At 43.4% G+C, this 14,255-nt stretch overlaps 1 protein-coding gene across 1 annotated transcript in view; it reads left to right on the forward strand.

Annotated features, from left to right (window-relative positions):
* Positions 1–14,255, forward strand: part of LOC137373212 (testicular spindle-associated protein SHCBP1L-like) — a 111,907-nt gene that overhangs the window by 69,482 nt on the left and 28,170 nt on the right. Inside the window, exons 6-7 of the mRNA XM_068038067.1 lie at positions 8,891–8,996; positions 13,567–13,720. Coding sequence (XP_067894168.1) covers positions 8,891–8,996; positions 13,567–13,720 — 260 coding nt within the window. The remainder of the gene's footprint in view (positions 1–8,890; positions 8,997–13,566; positions 13,721–14,255) is intronic.

Consider the following 14,255-nt stretch of genomic DNA (forward strand, 5'->3'; position numbering starts at 1 on the left):
AGTTCAAGCCCATTCTTGCATAAGAAAAAAAAGTAAGCCAAATATTTGCACGTTGCCTGCTGTAGTACACCATGAGTTCAAGAGCAACCTTCTCCATTCTTGCTTGATTAGTTACTGCAGTTGTTCCCCTTCTAGAAGCTGGCCTCACAATTATTGAAGCAGAGTCTATCAATTCTTTCAAAAGGAATAAAAGGAATATTAAAGGGTATGGTGAGTGAGCAAGTGAGTGGAATTAGAGAAGGTGGCTTATGTAAAGAAAACTACTGGTGGAGACTTGATGGGTCAAATGCTTGTTTCTGAGCTGTGATTGTGAGCTCCTTCTCTACAATGTTACACCATGTTATCGTTGGCCTTCTACACTTACTTTTCTATTTGGCTATCATTTCTGGACTTTACACAGTGTTGTGAACTCTTGTATCCTGAGCATTTAGCTGAGGCATTTTGGGGTTGCACATTGAATACTTACAAATTTTGCTTTGTTCTTTCTCTGACTATCTTGTTTATCACTTTTATCGTCCAGCTGATTTTGAGAACATTTAAAGAAATTTGATGTTGAAAGTATTAACGTTCTTCTCAGTATCCTTTTATAATTGATCAGGTTTCAGTCCTGTTTGTTTGTTTTGAGTCTAGTCTAGACTTAGTTACCTCTGGTGTCCCTCAAGGATCTATCCTTGGCCCCCTCCTATTTCTTATCTACATGCTGCCCCTCAGCGACATCATCTGAAAAAATGTCAGTTTTCACATGTACGTTGACAATACCCGGCTTTACCTCAGCACCCCCTCTCTTGACCCCTGCACTGTCTCTAGATTGTCTGACATTTCAGTACTCAATGAGCAGAAATGTTGTCCAATTTAATATTGGGAAGACTGTAGCCATTGTCTTCACCCTCCGTCACAAACTCCGCACCCTAGCCATCGACTCCATCCCTCTCCTTGGTAACTCTCTGAGGCTGAACCAGACAGTTCTCAACCTCGGTGTCATATTTGTCCCTGAGATTAGCTTTTAATCACACATCCATTTCGTCACTAAAACTGCCCATTTCCACTTCTGTAATATCGCCTGACTCCACCCCTGCCATAGCTCTTCTGCTGCTGAAACTCTCATCCATGCCTTTGATACCTCCAGACTTGGCTATTCGAATGCACTCCTGCCTGGCATTCTACACTCTGTAAACTTGAGATCATCCAAAACTCTGCTACCCATGTCCTAACTGGCATCAAATCCTGTTCACCCAGCACCCCTGTGCTCACTGACCTACACTGGCTCCTGGTTAAAATATGCCTTGATTTTAAAATTCTCACGCTTGGTTTCAAATCCCTCCAGGGCCTGACCCCTTCCTATCTCTATAATCTCCTCCAGCCCTACAACCCTCAGATATCTATACACCTCCAATTCTATCCTCTTGAGCATCCTCGATTTTAATTGCTCAATTATTGGTGGCTGTACCTTCAGCTGCCTAGGCCCTAAGCTCTGGAATTGCCTCCCTAAACCTCTCTACCTCGTTTTACTCCTTTAAGACACTCCTTAAAACCTAGCACTTTGACCAAGGTTTTGGTCATCTGCCCTAATTTTGCCTTAAGTGGCTTGGTGTCATTTTTTTTATAATGCCTCTGTGAAGTGCCTTGGGATGTTTTATTGCATTAAAGACACTATGTAAATACAAGTTGTTGTCGTAGTTAGCATTTCTGCAGATGTTGTTCAATTTGTTAAAAGCTTTGTAAACTGTAGCTGATAAGTCTTTTCCGATTTTAGCATTGCTGCAAATTATATACCTGTGAAGAAATCTGTGTTCTCTAATGCCTTTTCTCTGATTTTGATGTTAACATTGGTTCCAACAGACATGATTTTTGTCTTCATCAAAGAGAACTTTAATCTGACTTAATGTCCAATTTTAGTGTTGATGTCTGCTTTTCTTTGAATTTGTTCTTCTATTTCTATCAATATCTTACAAGTTGGAGAAAAGGAACAATCTTCGTGTCCTTACCATCCTGTTTGCTCTCAAAAACAGGATAATAGCAGGCAGAAAATAAAATGTCTGTCCCTGCTGCCCATTTACCACTACTCATCTTTTAGATGTCCTGATTTTCCAGGATTCATAATTCCTGGTGGATAGAGATCCCCTCTGAAATTGGTGGAAACTTCATGAATGTATTGAAGTCAGGGTCATTTGATATAATTGAGACAGTGATACCCCCCACTTTCCATTTTCCAACCATACCATCTGACTAATATGACTTCCTGCTCCAGCCCTTCAGTAAAAGCCTTGAGGTGACTATTTTAAATGTTGTTTAAAGGAATCCTCAACTGTTCTCAAGTAAAGCTTCCTAGAGCTTTTGGACACAATTTTCTTGCAGTACCTTTTGTGCTCTTTGACCTTGAATGATTTCAGTGATCTGTTGCTGTTGTATGCTGTGCCCTATTAACTGCATTGCAGTTGTGTCTTGGTGACAGTCCTTCTTAGAATCTCATTCTGAGTGGAGGAAGAGAACAAAAAGGAGCAAACTGAGTTGTAGCTGGGGGCAAAGCAAGTATATTGAAGATATGCTTGAAATAATCCATATCCTCCCGACAGAGCACACAGGTCCAGAACAACATACCTGCAATTCTCTGAGAAACAATGCATAAGAAAGCTTTGATTTTGTAGGACGACAGTGCAACAACTTGTGTTTATATAGCACTTTTAATTTTATAAGCATTATCAAACAAAATTTAATACCAAGGCAAATAAGATGTTAGATCAATCAGTCAAGGTCACTGCAACCCTAAACTGCTTTGCCCTGGGTCCATCTAGGTTGCCACAGGAAAAATCAGTAACATCAGTCATTCTGCAGTTCATGCTTTTCCTAACAGTTAACTGATGTCTTGTTTGCTAGAGCAAACGCATTTATTACTTTTTCTGTGTAGATCCAGGAGCAGAAGAATAAAGTTCTTGGAGTCACACAGGTTGCAGAATTTCCCCAAGTCATTGGCTGCAATCATATCACCATGAAGGCTCCTTCAAACGAAGTGACCACTTTATGAATTGCAAGGGAATCCACTCTATTAACGTGCAACCAGTGTGTAGTGTAAGTCTATGCCTGCTTTCCTGCCATGCCGCTTTATATTGCATTAGTTGTCCATCTCCTCATTGCTGCTGACTGCTTGAAGATGGAAGCACATACGACTGCAGGATTCTGGTATGATCCACAGGTCAATTGGAACCCTCATTAAGCAGACCATTTATAGACACTGGGAGGCTGTTTCCCTTGGCTGGACAGTCTAGAACTAGAGGACATAGTCAGGATAAGGGGTCAATCATTTAGGACTGAGATGAGAAGAAATTTCTTCACTCAGAGGGTTGAAAATCTTTGGAATTCTTTAACCAAGGAGACTGTGGATGCTTAGTCATTAAGTATATTCAAGACTGAGATCACTAGATCTTTGGACTTTAAGGGAATCAAGGGAAAAAGGGCAAAAAAGTGGAGTTGAGGTAGTAGACTAGCTAAGATTTTATTTAATGGCAGAGTGGACTCGAGGCGAGATCTGGTCTACTCCTGCTTCTATGTCTTAAGTTGTTATTGAAGTCCTGAAACAATGATCTAGATGCCTGGAAAGATCTGGTCAGTTCCTGAAATACAGTCCACAAATAATTTCTCGAGGTGTGTCATACACTACAATACATAACTTTGCTTTGCAATGGGCCAACACATGGAGCCACCATTGAAGAGGGCCCTTTAGCATTATGAATGAGAGAACAGTTATGCCACAAAGGATGGTGAGGAAGTTGGAGGAGTCCAACAGTCGCCTGTGGTCTGAGCTGTTTGGCAGCAGCCCACTGAAGAGAACTTCAGCTAAACAATCTGCTCCCCTGCATCAACAGCCATTTGCAACATATGTCCCACTCCTTCCACCTTACAAGCAAAAGCATCTGCAGTATAACAAATTGATATGCATTAGCATTGCGCAGTCACCAGCTGCTACAGGCACATTCTTTGCACCAATGTTCGTTTTCAGTTGTACAGCCGAGCGGTTGCACAGCAACCCAGAAATTACCGTGCAGGCCGAGCACAAGTCAGCCCCTTTAAGTTGCCATGCAAAAAAATTTAAAAGACCCACGAACTTAAGTGACTAGGCTGTACACAACAAAACCTCTGCACTAAAGCTTTCAAACAGCATTGTGGTTTTACGGGACATACAAAGGCCTACTAGCTTACAGAAAAGCCTAGAAACTTTAGCTCCATCTGCTCCTGCTCAGTTTTGCTTGGTGAGTCCCCAGTGCAGTCCTCTCTAACTCACTGTCTATGTCATGCAGGATGCTGATCTCTGTATTGATGTTTTCCTAAGTAAGGATGCATGACTGCATCATGAGGGAGAAATAGTTGCGAGGGCAGGAGCAGCTTTTAGGGTGTGAGTATAAGCAGGAAGGAAGTGCAGTGTACTTTTCCCTGTTAACTCAGACAATCATGGCAAGTGGGGAAGAGAAGTATTGGTAGTGCTGATGCAAAGATCGGGTTGTGCACGAAGTAGTGATGTGAAGGGAAATATTACCGTGGCATTTGGGTGAGCTCATTAAATTCATTCTTCACTGCAGCTTGGTCCTGGAGAAAATGCTGATTGTATTCACATGTGCCACCTTTTGTCATGTCCATTTACCAATTTAGCTTAGTTACCTTAATAAAAGCAAAATACTGCGGATGCTGGAAATCTGAAACAAAAACAAGAGATGCTGGAAACACTCAGCAGGTCTGGCAGCATCTGTGGAAAGAGAAGCAGAGTTAACGTTTCGGGTCAGTGACCCTTCTTCGGAAGGGTCACTGACCCGAAACGTTAACTCTGCTTCTCTTTCCACAGATGCTGCCAGACCTGCTGAGTGATTCCAGCATAGCTTAGTTACCTGCTGGCCATCTGTGTGGAAAGAGACCTCCTATCTATTCTGAACTTTCTCCATTAGCATCTACATGGCTGTATCTGAATATCTTGGGGGCCTATTGGAGCTCTTCTTTCCCCTTTTTCCTTCAGATCCACTATGTTGCATCTATATTTTGGTACGGAAAATGCACATCCCCTTTAAGGTTCTACAGTCATTTAAGAACTTGCAGCTGTGCCTGATTTGCCACCTCTTAATCAGCGTCCTGCCAATTGAAGACTGTGTTTTGTGCTGGCATCTTGCCTCAACCATTCAAATAAAAGATGATTCAGAAAAGGTCCCTTGACAACTGTTTTGGGTGCCCATCTCTTAATGTTTTCTTGATGGGAGACTAAAGTTGACCCCAAGATCTTGAAGTTTGTGTTGACTTATATGAACATAAGAAATAGGAGTTAGAGTAGGCCATATGGCCAGTGAGCCTGCTCTGCCATTCAATAAGATCATTGCTGAACTATCCTCATAACCCTTAATGCCCAAAATCCTACCAATCTCAGTCTTGGATATATTAATCAACTGAATATCCACAGCCCTCTGGGTTAGAGAATTCCAAAGATTCAGACCCTCTGAGTGAAAATATTTCTCCTCATCTCAGTCCTAAATGGCCAACCCCTAATGAGACTATGACTCGAGTTCTAGATTCTCCAGCCAGGGAAAACAGCCTCTCAGGATCTAGCCCTCTAAGAATTTTATATGTTTCAATGAGATCACTCTCATTCTTCTAAACTCCAGAGAATTTCAGCCCATTATACTCAATCTCCTCATAGGACAACCCTTTTATTCCAGAAATCAATCTAGTGAACTATCCCCTCTAAGTCAAGTATATCCTCCCTTAGGTAAGGAAACCAAAGCTGCACAGTACTCCAGGTGTGTTCTCACCAAAGCCCAATATTATTGCAGCAAGACTTCCTTACTCTTATGCTCCAGGCCCTTGTAATAAAGGCTAGCATATCATTTGCCTGCCTAATTGCTTGCTGTGCCTGCCTGTTAACTTCCTGTGATTCCAAATCCCTCTGAATGTCTCCATTTGCCACCTTCTTGTCCAATCATTTAACCGGTCTCTATCCTTTTGTAACCTTTTTGCGTCCTCCTCATTGCTCACTTTTCCCACCTAGCTTTATATCATCAGCAAACTTGGATATATTACACTTGGTCCCCTCATCTAAGTCATTGCCATAGATTTTAAATAGTTCAGGCCTAAGCCCTGATCCTTGTGACAACCCACTAGTTACACTCTGCCCTGTTTATTCCTACTTTCTGTTTACTGTCTATTAATAAATCCTCAATCCATGTTAATATACTACGCCCAATCCCATGAGCCTTAATCTTGTGTAACAACCTCTTGTGTCCACCTTATCAGTGCCTTTCGAATCTACCCTGCTAGTTACATTGTCAAAAAACCCTAATACATTTGTCAAACACGATTTCCCTTTCATAAAGCCATGTTGACTCTGCTTAACCATATTGTGATTTTCCAAGTGCCTTGTTACCATACCCTTAATAATAAATTGTAGAAGTATCCCTACTACTGATGCCAGGCTGACTGGACAAAATTCCTTGTTTTCACGCTCCCTGCTTTCTTGAACAACAGGGTTACATTTGCTAATCTTTCAATCCGTGGGGACCATTCTAGAATCTAAGGAATTCTGGAAGATGAAATCAATCCATCCACTATCAGTGCAGCCACTTCTTTTAAACCCTGGGATGTAGGCCATCAGGTCCAGAGTACTGGTCAGCTTTTAGTCTCAATTTCTTAAGTACTTTTGCTTTACTAATATTAATTACTTTAAATTCCTACTCTCATTAGACCCTTGAATCCCCACAATTTCTGGTATGTTCTTTGGCCGGAATTTAACGCTCCACCCCGCCCCCCCCTCCCCACCACAGAAGCTGGCTAGGAGATGGGGGGGGGGCAAAAATAGGATGGGAGACGGTGGGGTGGGGGGTGGTGTGCCCATCACCTACTTTTAATTGTCACTTAAGGGTCTCCTGCCACCCTGCTAGTATTTTGCCAGCAGCAGATGGGCACGTCAGCACCTAAGGGGGCCTAGCGGTCTGGGTGATGGGACCCTTCCGATCAGGCTCTCTGTGCCCTATGGAGGACCCCCCCAGCAGCATGGGCCAACCTCCACAAACAACCCCTCCTGCCCTAGACTCTGACCAACCCTGCCCTCACTGGGGCCTAGCTAATCATCCCCAGCGAGGCCCGGCCCCCACCTAGGGCCAGCGTCCATCATGGCTCTTCTGGCTGGGTGCCGTCCCAGCAGTGGCCACCACTCCTGGTGGCACTGCTGGGACTGAGGAGCTGCCAGCCCTCTGATTGGCCAGCAGATCTTAGAGGTGGGACTTGCTGCCTGAGAGGAGCGGAAATACCGACTGAAGCCAATTAAGAACCTGAACCACACAAAATAGCAGCGTTGCTTTCAGGCCGTGGAAACGGGCTTGCCCCTGGCTTTCCAGCCGATGAGTGGGGCCACTGCCTCACCATTACATTCCAGCTTTTGTGTCTTCTACTGTGAAGACAGACATTTCCTTGTTCACCATTATAATTTCCTGTCTGTGTTTCCAGTGGACCCATGTTTACTTTTGATTATCTCTTCCTTCTTGTAATACTTGCAAAAGCTCTGACAAACTGTTTTATATTTCCTGCTAGTTTACTCTTATTCTATTTTCTTCTTCCGTCAACTTCTTGGCCATCCTTTGCTAATTTTTAAAGCCCTTCCAATCCTCAGGCTTACTACTCTTTTTGGGAACATTGTAAGCTGTTTCTTTCAATCTAACACTCCAAGCTACTTTTGCCAATTTGATTTACCCAGTCTATATGAAGTTTAAATTCTTCAGAATTATTGTATTACCCTTGTTACATGCTTCTCTAATTTCCTGATTTGTATTCCAACACTGATTTTTTTTTTACTCGTTTCATGGGATGTGGGTGTCGCTGGCAATGCCAGCATTTGTTGCCCATCCCTAATTTGCCCTTGGGAAGGTGGTGGTGAGCTGCCTTCTTGAACCACTGTTACTGTCAATATTTTCTGCCTTTTGTTATTTCTTAACTCCACCTATATTGATCTACATCCTGATTTTATGGACTAAGATCCTTTCTTCATACTGCCTTTACGTCATCCTTTATTTTCAGAGATACCTCACCTCCTTTTCCATTTTGCCTGTCTTTTCTAAAAGTCAAGTACCCTGGAATATCTAGTTCGCATCTTGGTTACCATGCAACCATGTCTCAGTAATGGCTACTAGATCAAACCCATTTATCTCTATTTGTCTCATTAATTCATCTATCTTATTACAAATGCTTCGTGCATTCAGATATAGCGCCCTTAATTTTTACTTTTTACTATTTGTCCCTATGTGGCCTTAATTGCTAATGTCCTATTACTCTTATTAAATTCTCTGACACAATTGGTTTGATTTTACTCAAGTTGCTACTTTGCTCTACAGCCTTGACTTTTCTCTTCAGACTTATAAATTTACCCTTATCTGAACCCTCGCTCCCCCTAATGATCTGATTCTGTTCTCTTTCTGTTCTTCAGCATTATCAAGCCCACTGCTAATCCAAATACAGGGGTGATGACGCAATTGTTTGGGGACCCAGATTTTATTCAAAAACTGTGGTTCTATCATACTGTCATAACTAATGTGAATAATTTTATTATGTTACTGAATAGGTTGTCAACAAGAGAATGTGTGGAAATTTATGAAACAGATCTTTGGACCCTGCAATATTGTGGCGAAAGCTGCAAATAAACAAAATGTCAATTTTATTGTTTACATCATTAATTTTGAAAAAGCCTTTGATAATCCTGATAGAATTATGCTCTGGCAAATTTTATACTAATATAGGTTTCCTCAAAAGGACATTAAGGAGCTCTGATAGAAAGGAATATTGTGTTTCCATGATGTGAAAACCTAAATACAAAGTTGTTTAATGTTACCGCAGGAATTCAGTTCTTTTCGTTCATTCTTATCAATAATAGAGCACATGGACCATTCTTTCCACGAATATTGAGGCGTAGAAAAGGACAAAGACCTTCTGGAAAAATTGTAACTCATATTGTGGCAAAAATGATGACAGCTGACATGGTGAGTTATTTCAATTTATTTTATTAGGTTAACTGTTTAAATATGCCTGTCCAACACTGCCTGCAAATGTCATGTCACCGCCCTGATGAATGTATATTATTAATAATTCAGCAATGTTATTATTAAAAGCAAAAAGTCAAATTGTTTGTTGGGGACCCCTTAATGGCTTCGTTGTCATTTGTACCATTCTTTGTGAAGCTGAGCCATACAGAATGAGTAGGTTTATTCCCCATTCCATAAGGAAGCGACTTAATCCTTGGAAAATAAGAAACTAAATCATGTAGAGGAACAAAGACATCTGAGAATACAGATACATAAATCACTAAAAGTAACTACAGAAGTTAAGGCCATAAAGAGTGCAAACATAGTACTAAGGTTAATTTCTGGAGGAATAGAATACAAAAGTAGGGAACTAATGTTAAATTTATGTAGAACCTTGGTTAGACCACACTTGGAATATAGTGTACAGTTCTCTGGTCTCCATACTACAAAAAGGATATTGAAGCACGAACAAAAGTGTAGAAAAGAGGAATGTTACCAGATTTGAGGATGCAACTATCAGGAAAGATTGAGCAGGCTGGAACTCTTTTCCCTGGAGGGGCAACCCCACCTTTAAACCCCTCACCCAAGGGCTGGATTTTATGGGCCCACCTGAGGCAGAGTTGGGGGGTGGGGGAGCCTTAGAATCTTGCGGGGGGCTAAGGACCCATCGCCAAGCAATTTTGCAGGGGGCGGGAGAGGCTGACGACTGCCTTCCCACCCAGAGGCCAGTTGAGGTCCTTAAATGGCCTATTAATGGCCACTTAAAGGCCTCTTCCCACCGCCGCTGGGATCTAACCAGCGGTGGGGTGTGCCTCTGCCACACGGGGGGGGGCACCTTGTAAAATGAGGCGCCCTCCCTGCAGTCTTGGGGTGGGTCCCTCCTCCGTTGGCAATCTGTGGCCCAAGGAGGAACCCCGCCAGCAAAACCTTCACCTTTATGGACCGCCTTCCCCTGGACTTCACGCCCACCACCCCTCACTGGGGCCATCTGGACTGGCCCCAGCAACCCCGCCTCGCTTACCTGAGGTCCGGGTTTCCAGCGCTGGGCCTGGGTCCAAGGCCTCTGCAATATCGGCCAGGTGTGGGTGCAAAAAGGCATTCCCCCAGCCTTTTCGGCCTGTCACCAGGAGCCCCGCCGCCTCCACAAGACCAGGCCCAAGGTACTGACTGAGCACCTACACCCTCACCCTGGTATCCCTGTGAAGCACCACACAGCCACAACATTCCAGCCTCTTCTCCCTCTTAATTCCAAGGGATGAAGTTTACCTACTTTTAGCTTCTTCCCTCTTTTTCTGCAGATCCGCCAAAGGAAAAGGAGAAGGAGGATGAGAATGATGGTTGTGAATAGGATGACAAGGACCAGGATTCAGGATTCACAGCTGCATAATATTGCCGTCCCTCAAGACAGCAACATATGCCAGGCATCCCGCCATCCCTCTCATAGCACTACACCAGTGGAACATGCGAGTTGACACCAAGCTGCCAAGGAGCAAGTTGACGTGAGGCAAGGGCAACCTCAGTCCCATGAGCTTTCTGTAGAGCAGCCAACCATTAGGCCAGTGATAACTCAGTAGATAGATCTCAGAATGGCTGCAGAGCGTGCTATAATACAGCAGGAAGCTGGGTGCATAAGGGCTGGAAAGGGCTTCCATCCAAGTTTTCCTGCTGGAAAATTTTTCTCCACTGTTCTGCACTATAAGTACACCAGAAATGGGGAGGAAAGTCACCTATGGATTTTCCAAACAAATGAATTACTTATTTTTAACAGTTCAGTTTTGTGGAGTTTTGAGTTTAAGTACTCATCCAACGTTGTTGAGTTGTTTGACCATGGTTTTAGTTGGTCAATTTTTGGAGAGGTCCTCTGGTGACTATTTGCATAAGCTGGGGCAGTGTGCATGCTTTCATGAAGGATTATTGTCTGGATCTTGTTCAATATGATCAGCACTTCTGTCCTGTTTTTTCCCTCAAGTAGGCTTAGAAACATAGGTTTTCAAAACCCCACAATCAGTGTTTTGTGCTGTTGTCATTTGCATAAATAAACCATGAGGAAGATGTGTTGGGGCAAATATATCCCTCTATTTTTGACTTAGTTGAGACATGACAACCAAACTGGTGAGACAGAGAGACGACAGCCAAAGTATAACCAATCAATCAAAATTTATTAAGGTATACTTAACAAATAGGTAATAAGCAACGACTGTCCACGGGTCCTTGCTTTCCCCAAACGGTCAAACTGTAGGAAATATTCTCCCCTTGGGTCTCACCTCCTTCAAGTGGAACTAGAGCGGCGCAGTGGTTAGCACCGCAGCCTCACAGCTCCAGGGACCCGGGTTCGATTCCTGGTACTGCCTGTGTGGAGTTTGCAAGTTCTCCCTGTGTCTGCGTGGGTTTTCTCCGGGTGCTCTGGTTTCCTCCCACAAGCCAAAAGACTTGCAGGTTGATAGGTAAATTGGCCATTATAAATTGTCACTAGTATAGGTAGGTGGTAGGGAAATATAGGAACAGGTGGGGATGTTTGGTAGGAATATGGGATTAGTGTAGGATTAGTATAAATGGGTGGTTGATGTACGGCACAGACTCGGTGGGCCGAAGGGCCTGTTTCAGTGCTGTATATCTAATCTAGAGTATCTTTAGGCAGGCTTCAGGAATTTTTATACAGGTGCAACTGTATATTTCCAGTGGTCCAGGCTCTGACCTCATACATTCCTTTTCTTTTGAGGTCTTAGACTCATCAGATGGCATTCATCTTATTTGGTAAAAGCAATTAACTTTGACTGTCACCATCCACATCATAATTGATACAATTAATAGCCCATTCATGGTTATGTTGGTAGACCGTCATGCATAATCATGGCCATCTCCTGGATTACCTTGGGTGAGACACTTTAAGGGCTTGCATTGTTTTTACAAAGTGACTCCTGGCAATGCATCAGGCGCACCAACATCATCAGAGCGCTCCCAGCTGCGCACATGCGCAGAATGGTCACTTGCTGTCAGTAAGATGCTGCGAATGCGCAGCCTACGTTCTTGCGGGGACTGATTCGCGCATGCGTGAGAAAACATCATCGCGCAGCCGCACTGGAACATTATCCAGCCCCACACCTGGCGGGAACCCAACACCACTTCTCCCCCCCCCTCCGCCCCCCAGTCTCTCGCTTGCAGTCTCCCTGCCTATCCTGATCTTGCTGCTTTCTCTCTCTCTATCGCCCGCTTCCCCCGTGGGGAGCAGGAGCCGGGGGGGGGGGATGAAACAGCGAGGCCTGGAGCGAGTGGCCAACGACAGGGGTGGGGTGGGAGTTTGAAGCTGTGAGCGGAGCAAGCGGCTGATGGGGATGAAGCGGCGAGGGGGAGCGAGTGGCCAACAAGTTGGGGGTGGTGGGAGTTTGAAGCAGTGAGCAGAGCGAGCAGCTGATGGGGATGAAGTGGCGAGGGGGAGCAAGTGGCCGACGAGTGGGGAGGGAGGGGAGGTGGGGGTGCGGATGGGGATTGAAGTGGGGAGCAAGTGGCTGAGGGAAGCCAGCGGCAAGGCCGTGAGCGAGCAGATGGGTGCGGGAGGTAGCGCCAGGGAAGAGAAGTGGGATATTGTTTGGGTTGGGATTGCAGCAAGTGAATTTAATTAGTTTTTTGTGATAAATTCAGCAGTGCCATCTTTAATCCTAGCAGCTGTCTGAAATGTCACAGACAGTGACTTTTCAGTGCCTAAGGCTGCATTCCTGCATGTGTAAGTACTGCTCCACCTAGTTGATATGTTATCAGCAAATGTAGCCTTGTTTTTGACAGTGGGATCCTTTAACTGCACCCCTGTGACTGTCTTGTAGTCTTGAATTACACATTCTCCAGACAGACTTAATTCTTCTAAACTGTTCTCACTTCCATCCAATCATCCTGGATTGTTCCAATATTCTGCCCTTTGTTTCTATAAGTGTCAGGTCTCCACTAGCATATTGTCCTTAATCATCGCGTGACATCGCTTAATTTAAACAATTCAGCTTTCCACATACCAGCAGTTCAATTCCTTGCTTCCCAAAAGATCCCACAACACACAAATATATATTACGGTGCCTAAAATTCAGTTACATGAACAATATATAAAAACCTATTCTTCTATAAAACCCCATACTTCGTACAGGTGTAAATAAGGTTATAACATACATCAGCGTGGAGGAAGGTAACCTATTGACTGTAGAAATTTTTTGGAGGCAGTCCAGGTGAATTTGTATGTGGATGTTGCAATGTCCTATTTCTATTTGAGGTTGAACCTCAATCAAAACATGAAGAAGACTGCACACCAGAATAAACAATCCAACATTCTTTTTCATTTGTTCCACTTCCACATGCAAATTGGCAGCTCCATTTTTCTCATTTGTATTATTTACTTTGCCTGTAGTATGTTGGAGTATGTTTTCATTTGAGAGCTTCCTTGTCTCAAATATAGGAGTGAAAATGACCAGTCATTGATCACACAAGGGCATACTTACTTTCATATTGAATGCAGTTATTAGGTTACAGTTACGCTTGCTTTCTGCAGGTTAAGGATTTCTCTGCTAATACACTGATTCAACAACATGACAACTTAGATGCATCCCTGGATAGTTGCTTCAGTGGTGACACAGTGGTAATTTTTCCGGGAGAATATCATGCCTCAGGATTTGGAATGCTAACAGATGATATCATTATTAGAGGTATGTCTTGAAACATAGTATAATTAGAACAAGTCAGCATGGTTTTACTAAAGGGAGATCCTGTTTGACAAATTTATTAGAGTTTTTTGAGGATGTAACTAGTAGGGTAGATAAAGGGGAACCAGTAGATGTAGTATACCTGGATTTACAAAAAGCTTTCAATAAGGTGCCACATAAAAGATTAATAGGCAAGATAAGGGCTCATGGTGTTGAGGGTAATATATTAGCGTGGATAGACGATTGGTTAACAGACAGGAAGCAGAGAGTGGGCATAAATGGGGCATTTACAAGTTGGCAGGCAGTGAATAGTGGGTGCCACAAGAGTCAGCGCTGGGGCCTCAGCTATTTACAGTCAATATTAATGACTTGGATGAAGAGACAGAGAGTAATGTATCTACGTTTGCTGATGATACAAAGCTCAGTGGAAAGGTAAGCTGCAGGAAGGATGTAGAGAGTTTGAAAAGAGATATAGACAAGTTAAGTGAGTGGGCAACAAGATGGCAAATGTAGTATAATGTAGTGTGAAGTTGTTCAC

This window comes from Heterodontus francisci, chromosome 8, assembly GCF_036365525.1.
Source record: "Heterodontus francisci isolate sHetFra1 chromosome 8, sHetFra1.hap1, whole genome shotgun sequence".
Classification (NCBI taxonomy): domain Eukaryota; kingdom Metazoa; phylum Chordata; class Chondrichthyes; order Heterodontiformes; family Heterodontidae; genus Heterodontus; species Heterodontus francisci.